The sequence below is a fragment of the Etheostoma spectabile genome, unplaced genomic scaffold (genome assembly GCF_008692095.1).
Source record: "Etheostoma spectabile isolate EspeVRDwgs_2016 unplaced genomic scaffold, UIUC_Espe_1.0 scaffold00019355, whole genome shotgun sequence".
Classification (NCBI taxonomy): Eukaryota; Metazoa; Chordata; class Actinopteri; order Perciformes; family Percidae; genus Etheostoma; species Etheostoma spectabile.
Window position 1 is genome coordinate 20482 of NW_022604843.1, and position 23772 is coordinate 44253.

General features: G+C 44.0%; 1 protein-coding gene across 1 annotated transcript in view; it reads right to left on the bottom strand.

Annotated features, from left to right (window-relative positions):
* Positions 1 to 13816: 13816 nt before the first annotated feature.
* LOC116684613 (zinc finger protein 665) overlaps positions 13817 to 23772 on the bottom strand; it is a 40311-nt gene continuing 30355 nt past the window's right edge. The window contains exon 8 of the mRNA XM_032510132.1: positions 13817 to 14588. Within this exon, the coding sequence (XP_032366023.1) occupies positions 13974 to 14588 (615 nt within the window). The 3' untranslated portion in view covers positions 13817 to 13973. The remainder of the gene's footprint in view (positions 14589 to 23772) is intronic.

The window sequence follows — 23772 nt, forward strand, 5'->3', positions numbered from 1 at the left end:
GATGGGGGGGAGGTGGTGCAGACATTTTGGGTGACAGGGGCTCAAAGATAAAAAGCCTTATAGTAGTAGTAGTAACCCAATCTAAAAATAGGCCTAAATTAACACATGTGATGAAATGCATAGAAAAACCCATTTCTGATTACCTTACCAATGGACTACAGGTGGAGCTTTTCATTCCGGTCTCATTATTGAGGAATATAAAGAGTAAATTATCAGACAACCAATTTAAATTAATTAAAATTTAAGAAATACACAAGATTTTCAGTCGATGTTCATACTTAGTTCACGTTCAATAGTTCTATATAGCAATGCATTTTATCATCTCTCCACCGTATATAGTTTTTATACGGGGTTGGAGTCTGACACGATGCCCAAAGACTGGAGGATGTCGTGGTAACCGGAGGATGCCATGGTGACCAGAGGATGTCATGGTGACCGGAGGATGCAATTGGGACCGGAGTATACCATGGTAACCGGAGGATGCTGACCGGAGGATGCCATGATGACCGGAGGATGCTGACTGGAGGATGCTATGGCGACCAGAGGATGCCATGGTGACCGGAGGATGCCATGGTGACCGGAGGATGCTGACCGGAGGATGCCATGGTAACCGGAGGATGCTGACCGGAGGATGCCATGATGACCGGAGGATGCCATGGTGACCGGAAGATGCTGACCGGAGAATGCCATGGGGACCGGAGGATGCTGACCGGAGGATGCGATGGTGACAGGAGGATGCCATAGTGACCGGAGGATGCTGACCGGAGGATGCCATGGTGACTGGAGGATGCTGACCGGAGGATGCCATGGTGACCGGAGGATGCCATGGTGACCAAAGGATGCCATTGGGAGCGGAGGATGCCATGGTGACCGGAGGATGCTGACCGGAGGATGCCATGGTGACCGGAGGATGCCATGGTGACCGGAGGATGCTGACCGGAGGATGCCATGGTGACCGGAGGATGCCATGGTGACCGGAGGATGCTGACAGGAGGATGCCATGGTGACCGGAGGATGCTGACTGGAGGATGCCATGGTGACCGGAGGATACTGACCGGAGGTTGCCATGGTGACCGGAGGATGCTGATTGGAGGAAGCTGACTGGAGGATGCTATGGCGACCGGAGGATGCTGACCTGAGGATGCCATGGTGACCGGAGGATGCCATTGGGACCGGAGGATGCCATTGGGACCGGAGGATGCTGACCGGAGCATGCCATGGTGACCGGAGGATGCTGACTGGAGGATTCTGACCGGAGGATTTCATGGTGACCGGAGGATGCTAACCGGAGGATGCTATGATGACCGGAGGATGCCATGGTGACCGGAGGATGCTGACTGGAGGATTCTGACCGGAGGATGCCATGGTGACCGGAGGATGCTGACCGGAGGATGCTATGATGACCGGAGGATGTAAGTTAAGGTTAACGCAGTGGCCTAAGCCCACAGCCCAGGCCTGTAGGACTACTTACTTGGGGCAGTTGAGAGAGGACGCTGGCGTTGTTTGTTGCCGCTGATGTTGGTGAGGTCTCTACCCAAAGTCACCGCTGATGTTGGTGAGGTCTCCACCCAAAGTCACCGCTGATGTTGGTGAGGTCTCCACCCAAAGTTTACTGCTGATGTTGGTGAGGTCTGCACCCAAAGTCACTGCTGATGTTGGTGAGGTCTCCACCCAAAGTCACCACTGATGTTGGTGAGGTCTCCACCCAAAGTCACCGCTGATGTTGGTGAGGTCTCCACCCAAAGTTTACTGCTGATATTGGTAAGGTCTCCACCCAAAGTCACTGCTGATGTTTGTGAGGTCTCCACCCAAAGTCACCGCTGATGTTGGTGAGGTCTCCACCCAAAGTCGCTAATGATGTTGGTGAGGTCTCCACCCAAAGTTGCTGCTGATGTTGGTGAGGTCTCCACCCAAAGTCACCGCTGATGTTGGTGAGGTCTCCACCCAAAGTCACTGCTGATGTTGGTGAGGTCTCCACCCAAAGTCACCGCTGATGTTGGTGAGGTCTCCACCCAAAGTTTACTGCTGATGTTGGTGAGGTCTGCACCCAAAGTCACTGCTGATGTTGGTGAGGTCTCCACCCAAAGTCACCACTGATGTTGGTGAGGTCTCCACCCAAAGTCACCGCTGATGTTGGTGAGGTCTCCACCCAAAGTTTACTGCTGATATTGGTAAGGTCTCCACCCAAAGTCACTGCTGATGTTTGTGAGGTCTCCACCCAAAGTCACCGCTGATGTTGGTGAGGTCTCCACCCAAAGTTGCTGCTGATGTTGGTGAGGTCTCCACCCAAAGTCACCGCTGATGTTGGTGAGGTCTCCACCCAAAGTTTACTGCTGATGTTGGTGAGGTCTCCACCGAAAGTCACCGCTGATGTTGGTGAGGTTTCCACCCAAAGTTTACTGCTGATGTTTGTGAGGTCTCCACCCAAAGTCACCGCTGATTTTGTTGAGGTCTCCACCCAAAGCCAATGCTGATGTTGGAGAGGTCTCCACCCAAAGTCACCACTTATGTTGGTGAGGTCTTCACCCAAAGTCACTGCTGATGTTGGAGAGGTCTCCACCCAAAGTCACCACTGATGTTGGTGAGGTCTCCACCCAAAGTCACTGCTGATGTTGGTGAGGTCTCCACCCAAAGTCACCACTGATGTTGGTGAGGTCTCCACCCAAAGTCACCGCTGATGTTGGTGAGGTCTCCACCCAAAGCCGCTGCTGATGTTTGTGAGGTCTCCACCTAAATGGTCAGGCACCATCTTATCTTGAAGAGCTCATAGTACCTTACAACCCTGCGAGAGCACTACGCTCCCAGAATGCAGGGTTACTGGTGGTTCCTCGAGTCTCTAAAAGTAGAACGGGAGCCAGAGCCTTCAGCTATCAGGCTCCTCTCCTGTGGAACCAGGTTCCGGTCTGGGTCCAGGGACCAGAGCCTTCAGCTATCAGGCTCCTCTCCTGTGGAACCAGGTTCCGGTCTGGGTCCAGGGAGAGCCTTCAGCTATCAGGCTCCTCTCCTGTGGAACCAGGTTCCGGTCTGGGTCCAGGGACCAGAGCGTTCAGCTATCAGGCTCCTCTCCTGTGGAACCAGGTTCCAGTCTGGCTCCGGGAGGCAGACACCGTCTCCACATTTAAGAGTAGGCTTAAGACTTTCCTTTTTGATAAAGCTTATAGTTAGGACATAGAATCAAATATTGTTAGGGAGTAGTAGTTAGTCACATAGTTTTCAGATTTATCTATCATATAATCAAGAATATAGTAAAACTAAAGGGAGACTTGGCATACAGCCCGATCCGGTTGGGGAGAGTTCTAGCCCGACCGGGCTGGAGCTCTCTTTACCTCGTCTCTCTTGGTTTTGTTGTAATAGTTTTAGACAGCTGGGGACTTATTTTGATACACTGAGCTCCTCTCTCCTCTATCTTTCCATCTTTTCATTTATGTGCATCCATGTCCCAGAAATGCCTGTTACTAACCAAGTTACTAACCTAGTTACTAACCTAAATCTGGGGAGTCATTCCCCGGAGTCCTTATGTTCTTTTTTTTCCCCAGCATGTTCCCTCGGATCAGAGAGGCTCCAAAATCAGGGAAGCAGCTGTCGCCATGGTCCCGCTCCACGTTCTGTGATGCCATGTTCAACTGCTACACTGCAGTGTCCTGCTACGTCCTGCTACGTCCTGCAACGTCCTGCTACGTCCTGCTACGTCCTGCTACGTCCTGCTACGTCCTGCTCCTGCTACGTCCTGCTACGTCCTGCTACGTCCTGCTACGTCCTGCTACGTCCTGCAACGTCCTGCTACGTCCTGCTACGTCCTGCTACGTCCTGCTACGTCCTGCAACGTCCTGCTACGTCCTGCTACGTCCTGCTACGTCCTGCTACGTCCTGCTACGTCCTGCTGTGCCTTGTAATGCCCACAGTGCCCTGCTATGCCATGAACTACTACAAAGAACTGCTACAAACTACTATTTTTTCTATTTTTGTTATTTCCAATAACCCCAACTGGCCCGTCAGACACCGCCTACCAAGAGCCTGGGTCTGGGTCTGGGTCTGGGTCTGACCGAGGTTTCTGCCTAAAAGGAAGTTTTTCCTCTCCACTGTGGCCCTGTTGCTGCTCTGGAGGAAACTACTAGACCTGTTGGGTCCTTGTAAATTCTGGAGTGTGGTCTAGACCTGCTCTATCTGTAAAGTGTCTTGAGATAACTCTTGTTGTGATTTGATACTATAAATAAAATTGAATTGAATTGAATTGACTGTTTTAGGATGACAGGAGAACATCTCTCTTAGTTTGAGAACATTAAAAGTAAATTGAGGCTTTGCTGTTAGCTTGCTGACTCATTTAAAAAGACTCTGCCCTCATTTCCAGGAGTCATACTTTAACAATCTCCTCCTTCAGATGAATTAGAATCAACTTGAACTTGTTGTGCTGTGCAATCTAAAGACCTCAACAATGAAGTTATTCAAAGTTTGAGTTTTAATGGAAGAGTGTGGGGGTGCTGCTGCAGCACACACCTAAAGCCAAGAGGAGGTTTGTGACACACACGTACCAATTAAAAATAACTTTCTGCCTTCACTAACGGCTCGGGGTAGTTTTGTAGAGTCAGAGAACAAACAGCTGATCCAGGTTCAGAGAATCAGGTGTTCAGGCTGATGGAGACGTCGTGACACTCCCTCATATCTCAGCAGGGAAGTCAGTGGAGATTCAGATCTAACTGGTTTCCTGGTGCTGATTAAATCTGACTCATGACCTGCACATGAGACCAGCAAGCCGCAGCATTACATGGAGGAGCAGCCGGGCCGAGGGTTGCTTTTATGGCAGAAAACATTTTAACAAGACGACTGTAAAAGAAGTGGAGATTACAGCAGGAGAGGACCTTTGCTTTGTGAGCTCCTCTCGTCGTTACTGGGAACACGAGACAGCTGCTGACTCTGCTGAGAGACATGTGAGCACGCACCGCTAACCCATACAACAACTGGTACCAGCAACATAAAAGTACATATATATATATATATATATATATATATATATATATATATAATATATTATAATCTAACTGTATTCATATTGTGGGGCAATTTGGTCTCAAAATAAATAATCAAGAGAGAGGATTTCTAGTCCCCCGTTTAGTCAGTCAACTTACTTGAATAACTTACATGAATACTAATGTTTTCAAACTGTTTTTATTATTTAATGTTGACAGAAATGGCGGAGTGATACTTTAAGTGATGCGCCGGGTGCTCAAATGGCTCTGGGTGTGTGATCTGAGCTCGTTCTAAATGTTGACCAATCACATCGTCTGGATGGATCTACTGTTGTATAATCATTAATGATTAACCAGTCAGTATGAAGCATAATACAGTCACTCATCATTAGTGCTGGATCACAGTTAATCAGTAACTACTCATTAACTAACCCGTCGGTCCTCATTCAATGACATAGCGTCTCGGTGCTTCAGCCCTAATTTTTATTTCACATTTTCTCTTCCTGAAGGGCCCCTGACAGCTGAGGGGCCCTCAGCAGCCACTAAGTTCCCTCCCACCCTTGGCTGGCTCTGGTCCATCTAGAAAGGGTTCAGAAGCCTCTTACTATCGGCTATTTAGGGCTGAGGACTCAGTACCAGATCCACGTCATTTACCTCAGAGAGAAGTTCTGAAGAACATCTGCAAGCATCAAATCAATGTTTTGAATCAGCCAATCAGCATGAAGAACCCTTTCTACTGTCCAGTTAAACAGCGACACATCACCATGTGATCAAAGTGATCCTGATTATCAGACATTTCCACATTCCTCTGGTAGGATTCTCACCTGCTGAACTCTTCAGGTCCACTTCCAGACTCTGTCCACCTCCGTGTGTCCAGGAAACGCCTTCAGAGACCAAGCTGCTCTTTACTTTTCTTCCTCGTCCGTCCGGGTGTCTGTGTGCATCTGATCCCAGGACGCAGACACACCTTCGGAAGTCCAGAGTCCAGGTCTCAAGTCTAACACTACGTCAAAGCCTGTCCAACAGATAGTGGATGTCAGCCAATTAGAAAAGGGATTTTATTTCCTGCTTCTTCCCCCCTACCTGCCTGAGGGGAGGGGCTAATCATTGCTGTTTGTTACCCACCTGTGTTCTGTGTTGGAGATGTGGAAATGATTCTTGTGATCTAACAGGTGCCAGACACATTTAAGCTCTTATACAGTCGTATTTTTTATTTTTTAAACAAAGTATTTAGTGCATTTAGCAGGACCAGGGCAGCAGCTGGGACACGATCCAGGTGCTGCCCCAATCCAAGGAAATCTGCAAGAAAGCACAAGAACCCTGGGGAAGAAGTTACAGTGGTGTGAAAAAGTGTTTGCCCCCTTCCTCATTTCCTGTTCCTTTGCATGTTTGTCACACTTAAGTGTTTTGGAACATCAAACCAATTTAAACAATAGTCAAGGACAACACAAGTAAACACAAAATGCAATTTGTAAATGAAGGTGTTTATTATTAAAGGTGAAAAAAAATCCAAACCATCATGGCCTTGTGTGAAAAAGTGATTGCCCCCCTTGTTAAAACATACTATAACTGTGGTTGTCCACACCTGAGTTCAATTTCTCTAGCCACACCCAGGCCTGATTATTGCCACACCTGTTCACAATCAAGGCATCACTTAAATAGGAGCTGCTTGACACGGTAAGGTCCACCAGAAGATCCTTAAAAGCTACACATCATGCCGAGACCCAAAGAAATTCAGGAACAATTGAGAAAGAAAGTAATTGAGATCTATCAGTCTGGAAAGGGTTATAAAGCCATTTCCAAAGCTTTGGGAATCCAGCGAACCACAGTGAGAGCCATTATCCACAAATGGAGAAGACATGGAACAGTGGTGAACCTTCCCAGGAGTGGCCGGCCGCCCAAAATTACCCCAAGAGCTCATCCAAGAGGTCACAAAAGACCCCACAACAACGTCCAAAGAACTGCAGGCCTCACTTGCCTCAGTTAAGGTCAGCGTTCATGCCTCCACCATCAGGAAAAGACTCAGCAAAAATGGCCTGCATGGCAGAGTTCCAAGGAGAAAACCACTGCTGAGCAAAAAGAACATCAAAGCTCGTCTCAATTTCTCCACAACACATCTTGATGATCCCCAAGACTTTTGGGACAACATTCTGTGGACCGATGAGACAAAAGTGGAACTCTTTGGAAGGTGTGTGTCCAAGTATATCTGGCGTAGAAGGAACACTGCATTTCATAAAAAGAACATTATACCAACAGTAAAATATGGTGGTGGTAGTGTGATGATCTGGGGCTGTTTTGCTGCTTCAGGACCTGGAAGACTTGCCGTGATAAAAGGAACTATGAATTCTGCTGTCTACCAAGAGATCCTGAAGGAGAATGTCCGACCATCTGTTCGTGTACTCAAGCTGAAACGAACTTGGGTTCTGCAGCAGGACAATGATCCTAAACACACCAGCAAGTCCACCACCGAATGGCTGAAGAAAAACAAAATGAAGACTTTGGAGTGGCCTAGCCAAAGTCCTGACCTGAATCCTATTGAGATGTTGTGGTATGACCTTAAAAAGGCCGTTCATGCTCGAAAACCCTCTAATGTAACTGAATTAGGACAATTCTGCAAAGATGAGTGGGCCAACATTCCTCCAGGACGCTGTAAAAGCCTCATTGCACGTTATCGCAAACGCTTGGTTGCAGTTGTTGCTGCTAAGGGGGGCCCAACCAGTTATTAGGTTTAGGGGGCAATCACTTTTTCACACAGGGCCATGATGGTTTGGATTTTTTTTCACCTTTAATAATAAACACCTTCATTTACAAATTGCATTTTGTGTTTACTTGTGTTGTCCTTGACTATTGTTTAAATTGGTTTGATGTTCCGAAACACTTAAGTGTGACAAACATGCAAAGGAACAGGAAATGAGGAAGGGGGCAAACACTTTTTCACACCACTGTATCTGCAAGCATCAAATCGATGTTTTGAATCAGCCAATCAGCATGAAGAACCCTTTCTACTGTCCAGTTAAACAGCGACACATCACCATGTGATCAAAGTGATCCTGATTATCAGACATTTCCATGTTCCTCTGGTAGGATTCTCACCTGCTGAACTCTTCAGGTCCACTTCCAGACTCTGTCCACCTCCGTGTGTCCAGGAAACGCCTTCAGAGACCAAGCTGCTCTTTACTTTACTTCCTCGTCCGTCTGGGCGTCTGTGTGCATCTGATCCCAGGACGCCAACACACCTTCGGAAGTCCAGAGTCCAGGTCTCAAGTCTAACACTACGTCAAAGCCTGTCCAACAGATGTCAGCCAATTAGAAAAGTGATTTTATTTCCTGCTTCTTCCCCCCTACCTGCCTGAGGGGAGGGGCTAATCATTGCTGTTTGTTACCCACCTGTGTTCTGTGTTGGAGATGTGGAAATGTTTCTTGTGATCTAACAGGTGCCAGACACATTTAAGCTCTTCTACAGTGGTATTTTTTAGGACCAGGGCAGCAGCTGGGAACACGATCCAGGTGCTGCCCCAATCCAAGGAAATCTGCAAGAAAGCACAAGAACTCCGGAGAAGAAGTTCAGTTAGTAACATGCACTAATGGGACATGAATGCACACAGATAGAGGGAGAGTTATAATAAATAAATGTCATAATCAAACTGCATTCATATTCTCAATATCTAGATGTCAGAGCTACTTGTTGTGTGATGATCCTACCTTACCTGTTAAGACTTTTTGATTGGGTATCACTTTCAGGATTCTTAGGGTTACCAATCCCTTAAGGGAGGAACAGGAAGTAGGGCTTTATAAAGAATTAACCTCCATTTCTCTCTTTCATATTTCCCTACAACATAAAGAATATATGCTCTCATAGCCTATCCTTGTTAGATTGTCTCAACATGTGCACATGCATTCTCTTTTATTATTATAAAGGGTTTTGTTAAGTTTTCGTGAAACATTTTGAGTGGCAGGGGCTCAACGAGAAAGACCTAGTAATAGTAGAAATTTAAAGGGGCGTTATGCAGTTTTGGCCATTTATTTGCTATTTGCTTGTTGCTTTTTCTCTATAGAGCCCCCCAACAGGTTTCTCTATGAAGCACCAAGGAAATGGGAATTTGTCTCACTAAGAGTTGGTTTATTTAGCGAATGTCAAAAAATCATGATCCTTCTTTCGGTGCTATTGAAATAAGTAACTCTTCAAAAAATCTTTAAGAAAAATCTCCAGAATCTTTCCACTAAAGTGAAAAGGCTGTTGCTGTGATTCAGTTAGTTTGGTGGTGGGCGTGGCAGCAGGACAGGAACTCTGTCTCATCACTCCTTAGTGTTGGGATCCATCTAGTGGTGGTTCTGGGTCACCAGTTAGTGGTCTACATGGAGGCCTGTTCTGCTGCTGCAGTGGAGCAGGGAGTCATGGAGACCAGCTCGGACATGAGGACGGCTGTCAGCTCTCAGATGTTCAGAGTTTAAAGCCGTAGTTTTCATGACAAGATATTTGTGTATCAGGTACTGCAGTAGCATTACAGTAACAACACTGCTACATATACTATCACATATTAACATAAGAGTCTTCTGCAGAGAGACATCAAGCTGCAGTGAGAAGAACTGAAGACTCAAAAGATTGATGAGACCCAACAGGGTGAGAGCTACAGCTGCTCTACGGGTTCAGAACCAGAAGTCCTCTATGAAAACCCAGCAGAACTGCTCAGGAATAAGCCGTCGCGATAGTCAACTCATCTCTTAATCTCAGGAAGGAAGACTGTCAGCTCTCAAGAAATGTTCAGAGTTTAAATTAATACTCATCAATTATTGTTGTTGGACTCTTTCAGAGAGATTATACAACATATTTAAACAATAAAGTCAACTTCCACCATAGAAAACTAAAGTTGTTGTTATTGTCAGACGTTCCCCGCTAGAAGAAGCTCTGCAGAACATCTAGAGATGAAAACAGGAAGAAGGTCTCAGGTGCTACGGCAGGCCGTTTAACATTTAATCACACCACACTCCTATCTGTAGTTACATTTAGATATTAATAATAGCATTTCTCCTGGTCAAAGGGATATTCTAACTAGTCAGAATGGTAATTAAAGATATGCACAGTAACATTCTTACTGGTAGAAATTGTTTTTCAAGATATCTCCAACTTTAATTAGTCAAAACTACATTTAAATCCTTAAATAGTACAAGTGGCTGTTTTAATATTTAGTAGCTAGACTGGATATTTATTGCAGATATCTGTATTTAATTCTTCATAGAGAGAAAGAACTTTCTAGATATCTGAACTAGATTTGATTAGACCATGTCCCCATCCTGTTGTGTAGACCAGTTTTTATTAAAGACCAGCAGTGCTGACAAAGCTCTGCTTCCTGAACATTTCCTCTAGTGATGAAGTCACTGCTTCCTCAGGCCTTGTGTTCAACACCTGCTTTATTTTACACTTTTTATTCTACTATCACATATTTACACATTTCTTTGACTCATAAACCATCTTACAGAATTCATGAAACCAATAAAAAATGGCCAAAGTGACCAGTAATTATCCAAAAGACTTTTCACCCAAGATAGAACCATCCATCAACTTTTTCTACCCGGTATAACAAGGACACATACTGTGTTCTGGAGACATTATGGGATGGAATAGGCCTCACTCTTAAATGAAGCTTCATCACACAATCAAATATTCAGCTATATGTTTTCTGGGGCTGCTCATCAAATATTAATAAATGTGGATGTTTTGCTTCATTTGTTTGCAAATGAACTCAAACTCCATCTTGACATATCTGGTGTCTTTAGAAACTGATTTCTTCTGGAAGTTATAATAAATGTCTGTGGGTTTAACAGAGGTTTAAATAGATATCGTCTACATAACGTGTGTCATGATGCATCAAATTAATGTGTTGATGATGTCATCAGATACATATAATACAACCTGGTAACTATGAAGTGTAAATCAATCAACACAGGAAATAGAAATAAATCACCCCCCCAAAAAGAGATGAGACTGCCTAAATAAAACTTGTACAACACCAAGATACGACTTGTTCCTCTGTCTGATCATCTTGTGTGGGTGGGGGGGGGGGGGGGGGGACTGAGTAGGCGGTGAAGTGGATGTTGCCGTGGTAACTATCCAGTATATGACCATCAGCATTGTTTTGGGTATAGTGTCAACAAACAGCTTTTCTTTCTAGTGACTACAGCAGGTACTTAACAGACAAATTAGTGTATATAACTAGTAGAAATGTACTTTTCAATGCTATTAATCTCCAGACATCTGACAAAAAGCTCCCTCGCTGTCGCGCTGCATATAAACAGTGCAGTGGCCGTTGATGCCATCCAATATTAATGTAATGTTAGCTAGTTCCACTTGGATGAATGTTAACGTTACCTTATATGGTGTGCTAGCTGGTTAATTGTATGATTAATGTTGTTATCTTAACATTATGAGAGAACAGTAACCTTTAATGTAACCATACGCTGTTACTATATAAATAGATCAACTGAGTTGTGTTTAATGTCTTCACTGAGACAATCTGAAATGAAGAGACTACTTCAGACAAAGCTTTCCCTTGGGAAGGGACCAGATGAACAAGATCATGATGAGACCCAAAGAAAAAGGAAGGCACTGTATTCTCACAAAGTATAAAGTATTCTGGTTCTGATTAGTTTACTCTGACAGGAGAGATGATCAGAGGGGCAGAGTTTTTACCACCTTCATTATTACCAGTATGGAAGAATGGGAAGAGTTTCTCAGTGAAGGAGCAGCCAGTAAAGGAGTAGATAAGAGCTGCAGCATCTACGTCATAAAAGGAGACCAGACCCTCCTCATAGTCCACAAACACCCTCTTTTAAAAAAACCTCTTTTAGCTTTTTGGAATTGTCTTCCATACATCATTATGATTCTCTTGTTTCCCATCATCAGACAGGATGAGAGCAGGATGTGCTGGATCAGGATCAAGAGTCACATCCACTGCATACTGCTGGACCTTCTTCAGCTCGGCTTCCAGCAGCTTCTTCATCTCTTGATGAGCTGAGCTGGAGGATCCTTAAGAAACTTGAGGCTTTGTCCAAATCCCTCAAATAGTTTTTGTAAATCCTCAGCCGTCGTGTCGAACGGTGTGACAGTTACTGAGGCGTCGTATCGCTCTCGCTTGGTTGAGGGCTAACTCCTTTTAGACCTTCCCCTCAGTAACCCCCCCCCCCCCGCCGTTCCTACTATGCCCACTTCTGCCGTATAATAACACCCGTTACTATCAGCGGGGCAGATGGTTAGGACTATATTAATTGACACATAGTGATTTGCTAACTTAACACTTTTTAAAATGGATTAGTAAAATTATATGTAGTAATAATTAGTTAGTTTTATTTATTTTTACTAGAGTCTTAACTACCCTCACAGGAGGGGAACTTCTGCCCTCGGAAAGCTGAGGGGTGAGAAAGAAATTAAATGACTAAAATCAAGGAATACAAGTCTTTTGGTCTCCTAGCTCACAACAAGCTCAGGTGGTTTTATTATTTAGTGAATAATCAAAAAACAAGTAGAGAATACAGAAATAATCTTTTCCCTTTCTGCTCTAAAAGCAGAGAGTATCAAAACCAGAGAATAGAAAAAAACCTGATAAGTGGGTATGCGCTGAAGAGAGAGTCCACATCAACTCATATTTATAATCAAAGTCAAGGCTATTGGAGGTCCTGTGGTCCGGTGCTGTTCTGGGTCCAGTCCATTGCCTTCTGAGATCCGCCGAGGAATAACGCTGTTCGCTCTTTGTCTTCCCTTTTTACATCTTTCTTGGAACACACACATCTCTAACTTTCCTCACATACACACACATTTTCAGATACACACATCTCTGCTCTGCACACACATTTCCCTTCCTGCTCTGGGCGTGTCCTAACATCTCCCTCTCACTTCCCTTATTCTCTACACACACATTTCATCACATGCTTATTCATAATCACATTTAAATCATAACCTCCTTCATTCTGTCTTCTGGTTATAATCATATTTTAGTTGATTACATTATAACTGTTACACCAAATACATCACATTCTTTACTTCTACTTAACCAGTTACATAATCATCTGAAAAGTACCTAATTATTTCTATTGGTTACTATAAAGGTTATAATCATTTGTGTTATTTAGTTGGAAAATACCTCGCAGTTACAAGACTCAATAGTCACTGTCTGCACATCTGTCCCTTGAGTTGTAAAGGACAGAGCGGGACAGCTCACATGAGGCTCGTTGGAGATGAGCTGCTCCTCGCCTGTAAAGGGGACGAGAGCCGGGGGACGGGGACAGAATCCGCTCCCAAGTCGGACAGTTTCCAGATGTTTCTGCAGCCTTCAGGCTGGACAGGAAGTGACAGGAACACTGTGGTCCGATTTAATAAAATGTTATCAGACCCATATATCAGCTGGTCCACAGTCTCTAGTTGTTTTTATTATGACAGAGTAGCTCTCAAAAAGCTCTACATGTGATCTGTTGCTGATTTTAATAAACAACAGACTGGAGATGATCTGTAATCTGAACAGATTTAGTCTCTCTGACTTCTAAACGTCACTATCAGCCACACAACATGTGTTCTGGACAGAATACGCCTTCAAATTAAACTAATAGCAGTTAAAATCCCTCCAATTCAAAATCAATAAAAAGTTTAGAAAAACGTCATCATGTTAAGTCAATTCAGAACCAATCAGCTGTTAGATCAGCTGAGAGGCCGGCGTTTCCCAGCATGCTCTGCTGGGTCCGCCTGGGTCTTACAGTCGGTGAAAAGCAACTGTGCTGCCTGCGTCTCAGAACTGAGTCCACTACGGTTCAAAGCAGAGGGTTAAAACTATTTACATGAATGACAGGACGACCCCTTCAAAGGGAGGGAGCGTAATATGTAGTCGTAGCCAGGACAACATACATGCTGTTCAGAAGATAGAGTTACTGCTGGTCAGCCTTCAATGTGGAGAGAAGATCAGAATATAACAACACAGCTATCAGGGCATGAGGAGGAGGAAACAGCTTGGCTCTGGAACATGTTCACAACGAGGCCGTGTGAATGCGCTGGTGTTTTTTAAGGTGACTACTCTGAGAAAAGGTTTTCCCACATTGATCACACCAGTAAGGTTTCTCTCCAGTGTGTATGCGCTGGTGAGATTTAAGGTTACCACTCTGAGAAAACGCTTCCCCACACTGTTCACACCAGTACGGTTTCTCTCCAGTGTGAATGCGCTGGTGAGATTTAAGGTTATCACTCTGAGCAAACGTTTCCCCACATTGTTCACAGCTGTACGGCTTCTCTCCAGTGTGAATAAGTTGGTGTTTTCTAAGGTTACCCCTCAAAGAAAACGCTTTCCCACATTGTTCACAGCTGTACGGCTTCTCTCCAGTGTGAATGCGCTGGTGAGTTTTAAGGCTACCACTGTAAGAAAACGTTTTCCCACACTGTTCACAGCTGTACGGCTTCTCTCCAGTGTGAATGCGCTGATGGCTTTTTAAGGTGCTCTGTAGTGTGAAAGCTGCCCCACATTGATCACAGCTGTAAGGCTTCTCTATATTGTAAACTATCTGATGAATCTTAAAATATCTTGATGTGAAGGTTCTGTCACAGTGGGGACAGCGGTGATGTCCGCTGTCAGCTCTTTCTCTCCGTTTCTAGACAGAAAAACAGAGAGTGAGTTAGTGAGGTGCCGCTGTAGAGATCTATCTTAAACTAGAAACTATGTCCACATTTAAAGAATGTCTGTGGAACATAGTTTGTCTGATGCATTACCTTTCTTAATTATCAGATTTTTACATTGCACTTGTATCTGTAGGGGTTATTGTGTTGTCTTTATGTTGCTGGACTAGGTCTACTGCAGTAAAGTAATTTAGAACCATTGTCCCTGATAGACATTAGCAATGAGGGGCACCAGTTGACCTTTGACCTTTTGTTTTAGCTTGTTGTTGCTAAATCAAACTTGTATCTCCAGCAGTATTGGGCAGTAATGATACTAGTTTAACTACTTCTCAGCAGCGTGTCTGGTTTCTGAATCAAACAGCTTTTCAGAGGTTCACCTCTTTTATTGAGCAAGTAATGTGGTATTGTCCACACAAGCTACATTTCCTCAAGCATTCCTGAAGCTCAGCAGAGCTTTCTGCTGTGCTCTGAAATAAAACTGCTGAGGATCACTGATGCCACCGACAAACACCGGCACATATGTCGTGATCATGGAGGTTTAAAAAATAGCTTTGATGTATGTAAAGGTTCTGATTCATCCAGGATTGGCCCTAGATCAAACACTTCCAACATGGTAAAGATCACATTGGCAGTTCATATATATATATATATATATATACACACGATGTATATGAACCTTTGTACAGATTTGGTCCAGAGTCTCATTGTGGGATGAAAAAAAAGAATCTCAGGATTCACATTGAAAGGATTTAATTTGGATGAGATATGTAAAAGGTTTGTCTTGGTCTCTATTTACAAAAAATATAATTTGAGAACCAAAGAAAATTAAAGCTGCAAGCAGCGATGGAGGGCCCTCGCTAACCTGTGCGACCACGCATATGCGCGTCATTCACACGCTGAAAATGGTCGCCAATGAAAAGGGAACTCCCTGCTGAGTTCAATGATACCTCACACAAGTCCATACATCATACAAGTCATTATCTGTTAAAGGGGGCGTGGCCGAATTATAGGGGGGTGGGTCAAACATCACCAATAAAAAAGGAAGTCTCTGCTGAGTTCATTGATACCTCACACAAGACTATACGTCATACAGGTCATTATCTGTGAAAAGGGGCGTGGCCGCATGACACCTCACATAAGTATCTACGTTAAACGGTTCAAATGTTATGAAAGGGGGCGTGGCCGGAGTGACTGGGCGTGGTCATAATATAGGGGCCGCCTCATTATCACATGTAGACCACACATTCTAAGTTTCATGTAAATCGGATGATGTTTGTCCTATAAGGCATATTTCCTGTTGCCAGATGGTGGCGCTATCTCCAAAAGTCCATATTGGCCTGTAGGTGTCCTCAGGCCTGGACTCTTGGTGTTTGTGGGAAATTTCAAGCAGATACGACAACGTACACTGTAGTTACAGCCAATTTCATCTTTATCGCTAAACACCCAAAATGGCCGCCATGCCACGCCTACACTGTTTAACGAAAAAAAATTCTTTTAATAACTTTTCATCTTCAACATCTTAAGATGACTCAGACTGAATTTGAAGTCGATGTGATGAAATCTCTAGGAGGAGTTCGTTAAAGTATAGCACCTTGTCTTCTAGGCCTACTTCCTGTTGCCACTAGGGGGCGCTATGACTTTGAGCAAATTTCGGCGTGTAGATGTCGTCAGGGGCGGACTCTGATGAATCCTAAAAAGTTTCAAGCAGATTCGACAAAGTACACTGTAGTTACAGCCACCGGCACCACTCCACTTGCACTACTCCACTTGTACACATGCACACTTTGCAACTTGTTGTTGTTGTCCTGAAAACACTTCTGAGCACACTTCTGCTGCTCTTACATAACTTGCACCATTATGCCACTTGCCTAAAACCCAACTACCTCAGCCATTTATTGGCCTGACTTTTGCACTATTATATTGACTGTCTACTGTATGCACAATTGCACATCCTCAACTCACATTTTGCTGCTCTTATTTACTTCATTGTATGTGCCTTCTTATTTTTATATTGTTTACTTGAATGTTATGTTTGTTTGTCTGTGACCTAATTGTTAAAATATGTCTCGTCTCCACCGTGGGATAGAGGGAAACGTAACTACGATCTCTTTGTATGTCTTGATGTGTGAAGAAATTGACAATAAAGCAGACTTTGAAAAAATATGTACCTTTGTACAGATTTGGTCCAGAGTCTCAGAGTGGGATGAAAAAAAAAGAATCTCAGGATTCACGTTGATAGGATTTCATTTTAACGAGATATGCAAAAGGGTTGTCTGGGTCTCTATTTACAAAAAAATCATATTTTACAATTTCCGCAAAGAAAATTAATTTAGTAACGTTTTGTAACAGCAACCTCAAGATGCTATATGCCGAGTTTCAGGGAGATGGGTCAGTAAACCGAGTTTAGAAAAGTAGGTTTTGCATATCCACGCATCCCTTGATTAAAACTTGGCATGAATATATTGAATCTGTTAAATTAAACTGGTAGAAATGTACATTACGATGAACTTGAATGCACCTTATATGAAAGGCCCTGAGGAGATTATCCACTCTGATTTCCCCCGGCCTTTATTTGCCCGTGTTACCCCCCCGACCACTATCAGAGGGCGGAGTTTAATGACTACCGGTTCTTCTTTGAGGAATTACGGTATAATATATAAATCCTAAAAGACATTTGTGAAACCCTCTTTGTGCTTTCATTAATATTGAGATTAGATTTCTGGGAGTCTTCAGTCTGGAGTAACCTCTTTCCTTCACTCACCTCCTCCTTCTTCCTCTTGCTCCCTCGCTCCTCTGAGTCTCCCGAGGCCTCCCTGACACTTTTCCTCTCCTCCTCTTCCTCTTCCTCCTCCTCCTTGTGTTTCTGCATGTACTCGGTGATCAGGTCCAGGTCCAGGTGGTCTTGCGGCTCCCATGTGTTATCCTCACTGGAAAGGTGAATGCAGACAGAAGAACATCTCCTCACACTTTGTTTTTAGACAATCCATTCTCACTCTAATTCATCATTCCTATTAGTCCTTCTTTCTATTTCTAAGGTTATTTGTGGGTCTGCAACTTAGAAGACCCACAAATAACTTGCTTCCTGCTTCTTACAGTGCGGACGCTTTTGCTGCTTGCTCCTGCCTCTGCTTGCATATTTTTGGTGATAATCTTGCTTTTCCTCTGAGAGAAACTATGAGCAGCGGCTCTTGGATACTTATAAATAACTGGACTATACATTTTTTGTAGGCACAGTAGGCTATTGCCATATTTTAACATTTTCCTGCGTGAGTGTGGCCTACCAATAGCTCAAGCCTGTCCTACAGTGACTGTAGCTAAAGCTAATTAGCAGCAAGATGCCTCCTTTCTCCGTGGATGACTACTACAAACTCCTTCAGAAGATTGCACTTCTGGAAACCAAGGTTTACCTTCTAGAAGTGAACGTGGAAGTTAACGGATCTTGTGGAAATGACACCACTTTACCATGGACCCATAACAATGGACAAAAGCATGCTAACACACGGCTAATTAGCACCAACAAAGCTACAAAGAAACAGGAGGGCTGTAGAACGGGTAACAAATCAACAAATGGCAGTCCTCCCTGGAACTCTTGTGGTGCGAAGCCTAAGAGTAAATCATTCTCCTGGGAAATGGGAGGACGACTAACGGGCAGGGCACAGCGCCCTGAGATTTGTGATATGACCGGCTGGCCTGCATTATCTTCCGGGCAGAGCGCCTCTTCAACCCCTCTACCTAGTAGGACACAGCCGTGGACAGCTGCAAAAGGGAAAATAAGCAACAAAATGCCCCCCCAACAACCTGGTGTGCAACTGGATAACAGATTTGCTCCTCTGCTGCAAGACGCTGGACAGTCATCTGATGACCGGGACTGCGTTTCATCGCCACACAGCAGGGTAAGGACTGAGAGCAATTCAAAAAGTAAAAAGCCAACAACTGGGCCTCAAACCCTGATTGTGGGTGACTCTGCTATAAAAGATTTAAAAAACAGTAAAAACACCAAAATACTCTGTTTTCCCAAAGACATGGTGTCTGACTTTACCCAAAAAATCCCAGCTATCATAGCAGAACACCCAACTGTGAAGAACATTATTCTGCATATAGGGTCAAATGATGTTGTAAAGCAACAGTCTGAATTGCAGAAAATGGACTTTAAGGAACTGCTGGACACCGTCAGCTCTCTAAACGCAAATGTGTTTATCAGTGGCCCTATACCGTCAGTCAGAAGAGGAGAGGAGAGATTCAGCCGACTGTTGGCACTAAACAAATGGCTTTCAGCTGAATGTACCGTCCACTCTCTGCAGTTCATTGACAATTTAAACATTTTCTGGGAGCGCAGACATCTTTTTAAAGCAGATAGACTTTCCCTTAACAAGCCAGGAGTAAAGCTGTTCACCTCTAATCTGCTTTACTTTCTGCGCTACACATCTGCCAAGGACACGAGACAAGACGAATCAAAACAAAAGGAAGACACAACAAAGTGTGGCAGTGATCCACCACAGCCCCCACCTGAGGAAAGATTTGACCCTGGGACACCACAGAGCAGAGATACAAAACCTCAACTCCTCTTTTCACCCATCCAGCACCCCTCTAACACTCTTACCAACCCCAAATCCTTTGAGGAGCCATCGCTGTCTCCACTCACCCTTTCCCCTCTTTCCCCTACCCCCATGTTGGAGTTCACTGACCACATGAATCACCTGGTAGATGCTGGAACCAAATTTACACCCCTTCCTTCCCCCATCTCTCAACCCCTGGCAAAAATAAAACGCCGGGTTCAACCCCGGTTAATAGTAAAACGCCGGGCTCCTCTGCCAGGAAGTAAACAAACTCTTTCCACTCAGACTGATAAGGACGCTTGTGTGCAAAATCCAGTAAGCATGACCTGATATGTGCCGGGCCTTGGCTCCAGGCCTAGAGACACTCATGACTTTTTCAAAGACAAGCCCGGGCCCTGTGGATTCAACTCTTCCTCAATTTATGTTGTGATAGGTAATAGGAAAAGAATGGTGAATAAACACTTAACTGCAAACTTAGCAAATTTAGCATCCATTCCTCGTCAGCTACAGCCTGTCCCAAAAAATGAAAACACACTAACACTAGCCTTACTAAACGTCAGGTCTTTGGCAGGAAAATCCTTTTTAATCAATGATTTTATTACTAAGCACAATCTAGATTTTATGTTTTTAACTGAAACCTGGTTAGACCATAATAACAGCGCTGCTGTTCTTATTGAGACAGCTCCCCCTAACTTCAGTTTTATGAGTGAGAATAGAGTGAATAAGAAAGGAGGTGGAGTCGCCATTTTGCTTAATGACTCATTCCACTGTACGCAAATATGTTATGGAAAGTTTGCTTCTTTTGAATATGTGGCTCTTCAATTAAGATCTTCCCCTCAAGCAATGTTTCTAAATATCTACAGGCCACCTAAATATTGTGCAACCTTCATTGATGACTTCACTGAACTGCTGTCTATAATCTGTATTAACTTTGATTGCGTAATCATTGCGGGTGATTTTAACATTCATGTTGACAGCCCCCAGGACAGGGGGACCAAAGAACTGTGTTGTGTTTTTGAGAACTATGGACTGACTCAGCATGTGACGGAGCCCACTCACAATAAGGGACACACACTGGACTTGATTGTCTCAAAGGGTCTGAACATTACCAAGGTTGTGGTGACTGGCGTTGCTCTCTCTGATCATTCCTGTGTTTTCTTTAACGGCACTATCTCTGTGCCCAAAAGTGTCCAAACAAAGATAATCAGAAAACGGTATATCACTGAAAACACCAGTGAAACATTTATTCAGCTTTTCTCCTCCACACCAGCCCTCTCTGGGCTCTCAGTCACTGAGCTTGTAGACAATTTCAACTGTAAAATTACAAATGTAATTGATGCCGTTGCTCCCACTAAGGTCAAAGTTGTCTCTGGTAAGAAAAGATCTCCATGGAGAAATGTCCTTCTGGTGAGAACAGAAAAAAGAGAGTGTAGGAAAGCTGAACGAAGGTGGCGAAAAACAAATCTCCTGGTCCATTATAACACCTGTAAAGAGAGACTTCGCATTTATAATTTGGAACTGAGGAATGCAAGAAGGTCCTTCTTCTCTGATATTATCTCTAGAAACAATAATAATTCACGTGCTTTGTTTGCTACTGTTGATAGGTTAACAAACCCTCCAGTACCAGTAGCATCTGAACTTTTATCTACCAAGGCCTGCAATGACTTTGCCTCCTTCTTCAAAGACAAAATTCAGAAGATTAGACAAACAGTCAGTGCCTCCATATCAAGTTCAGGATATGTGTTGTCACAGTGTTCAAGCAAAACTAGTTCCAATATGACAGAATTTCACACGATCAACCATACAAACCTGGAGGACATTATTCAACATCTGAAAACCTCGACCTGTTGCCTTGATATTCTACCAACGGGACTTTTCAAAAATGTTTCCAATTGTTTGACTTCTGATCTTCTACAGATTGTGAACACATCTCTTCTTTCAGGTATCTTTCCACAGGCCCTGAAAACTGCAGTAATCAAGCCACTTTTAAAAAAGAACAACCTAGACACATCAATAATGAGCAACTATAGGCCAATATCAAACCTTCCGTTTTTAAGTAAAATCATTGAAAAAGTAGTCTTTCAACAACTCAACCATTTCTTGTCACTAAGCAACAGTTTTGGTACCTTTCAGTCGGGTTTCCGACCACACCACAGCACTGAAACGGCTCTTGTCAAAGTCTTTAATGACATCCACCTTAACACAGATAGTGGCAAAATTTCAATCTTAGTATTACTTGATCTCAGTGCTGCATTTGACACGGTCGACCATGACATATTACTAGACCGATTGGAAAACTGGGTAGGACTTTCTGGCTTAGTACTAAACTGGTTTAAATCCTACCTAAAGAATAGGGATTACTTTGTGTCAATAGGTAATTATACATCTGAGCGTACAAATATGACGTGCGGAGTTCCGCAAGGCTCCATTCTGGGGCCTCTTCTGTTTAACATCTACATGCTTCCATTGGCTCAGATTATGGAGAACAACTAGAAAAATAAATTGTTGCTGTAGCTTAGCTAGCTCCGTGTTGCTGTAGCTTAGCTAGCTCCGTGTTGCTGTAGCTTAGCTAGCTCCGTGTTGATGTAGCTTAGCTTGCTCCGTGTTGCTGTAGCTTAGCTAGCTCCGTGTTGCTGTAGCTTAGCTAGCTCCGTGTTGCTGTAGCTTAGCTAGCTCCGTGTTGCTGTAGCTTAGCTAGCTCCGTGTTGCTGTAGCTTAGCTAGCTCTGTGTTGTTGTAGCTTAGCTAGCTCCGTGTTGCTGTAGCTTAGCTAGCTCCGTGTTGTTGTAGCTTAGCTAGCTCCGTGTTGCTGTAGCTTAGCTAGCTCCGTGTTGTTGTAGCTTAGCTAGCTCCGTGTAGCTGTAGCTTAGCTAGCTCCGTTTACTGTAGCTTAGCTAGCTCCGTGTTGCTGTAGCTTAGCTAGCTCCGTGTTGATGTAGCTTAGCTAGCTCCGTGTTGCTGTAGCTTAGCTAGCTCCGTGTTGCTGTAGCTTAGCTAGCTCCATTTATTTGTGGGCTAACGTTAGCTTCATGTAATGTAGAATAAGCTGTAGGTTAGCTCTCTAAACTTTCCAGTAGCTAGCCTAAGACGTGGGAACGTGATGAATATGTTATTAGAGCTGAAAGGAAGAGTGCGACTTGCTGAAGTTCAGTGTCCACCCTGCTGTTGAACGGGTAAATATGACCAGCTGGAACGGTACTCACCACCGGAGACTCTGCGGTGCGTTCAGGTACACAATCAGACGCAGGACAGCAGAAACGTTACAGTTGTGTTCCTATTGTGAGTCCAAAGCGAGCAAAACTCTGTACGGACGATTTATATCTCCATAGCAACAACAACAACTCGTCCAGCATCAGAAGAGGAGTGTGCTCCACGTGTGTTTGCGTTTCCTCCAGACGGTGACGGGATGTCCCGCCCTATCCTGCCTTACTCCGCTCTGATTGGCTTACCATTGCATTCTTTCCGCAACCCTAACCAATCACACTCCTCATGCCTTAACGTAACCAATCCGACCTACGAAGGCAACGTGCACTAGCCAATCAGAGGCAGAGTAGGGCGGGCTAGAACGTCTCCATCCTAGGAAACACGCACGCGCATGCGCACACACACACACACACACACACACACACACACACACACACACACACACACACACACACACACTTGTGCTAAACCGACATTCCAACGTTACTATTGTTCCATAGTGTAACCAGGTTGTGATCAGCCTCCAACATTACCTGCAGAAACATAGCAGCTCCAGGTGGATCACTACTTAAATCCTTTCAGCGATGTCCTGGTTCAGGGATAAAGAGAAGATAGATATCAGATGCACCGACACTCAGTAACTAATTAGTCTTTGGCTGGAGATGATTATTGACTTCACGCAGAGAAATGACAACACAACCGCACTGGAACTCTTTTAGTTAAAAAAAATATTATTTCTAATGTCCAACCATGACTGTAACACTCCCATCTACTAAGCCAACATGTCGTGTAATAACAACATAAACTCCATGTCTAAGTGTTGCTGCAGCAGTAGTCCCTTCAGTGTAGTGGTCCACATGTACCGGGTTGGAAACAGGTTCTGTTAAATTCCTGCATGAATGGGACCAGCGCCGTCTGCTGGCGTCACCTTCACATCGCTGCAGGGCTGAAAGTTATGAATTCTGGATATGAATATATAAATATGCAGGTAACTGTTATTGAATGCGATGTTTACTTCTATGTGTAAAATGTGATGTTAAATGAAGATGTCCAGTGTTGATGTAGGAGCTGTATTCTGGTGGTGAAGATATATTTGATAAACTGGATTTCTACTCTAGGAATGCCTTTTAGGAGTTGAGGATTTTATTTCATTTATTTTACATTTTACTGTGAAATAGAAAAAGCTTTATAAACCATTCTTGTTCTACTTCTGTTAAAAATAACGATTCCACTCTACGATCCCAGTTAAGTAGTTTCATAAAAACCAGCTCCTGATAACTGCTGTGGGCTGGTGTCTCTGTCCAAGATGTCAACGTGCTGTCCTGATCCGGTCTGGTGTCCCTAGATGCAGACGCAGTTTCACACACACACAACACAGCGAGGCTGTCCCGTAGAGGACG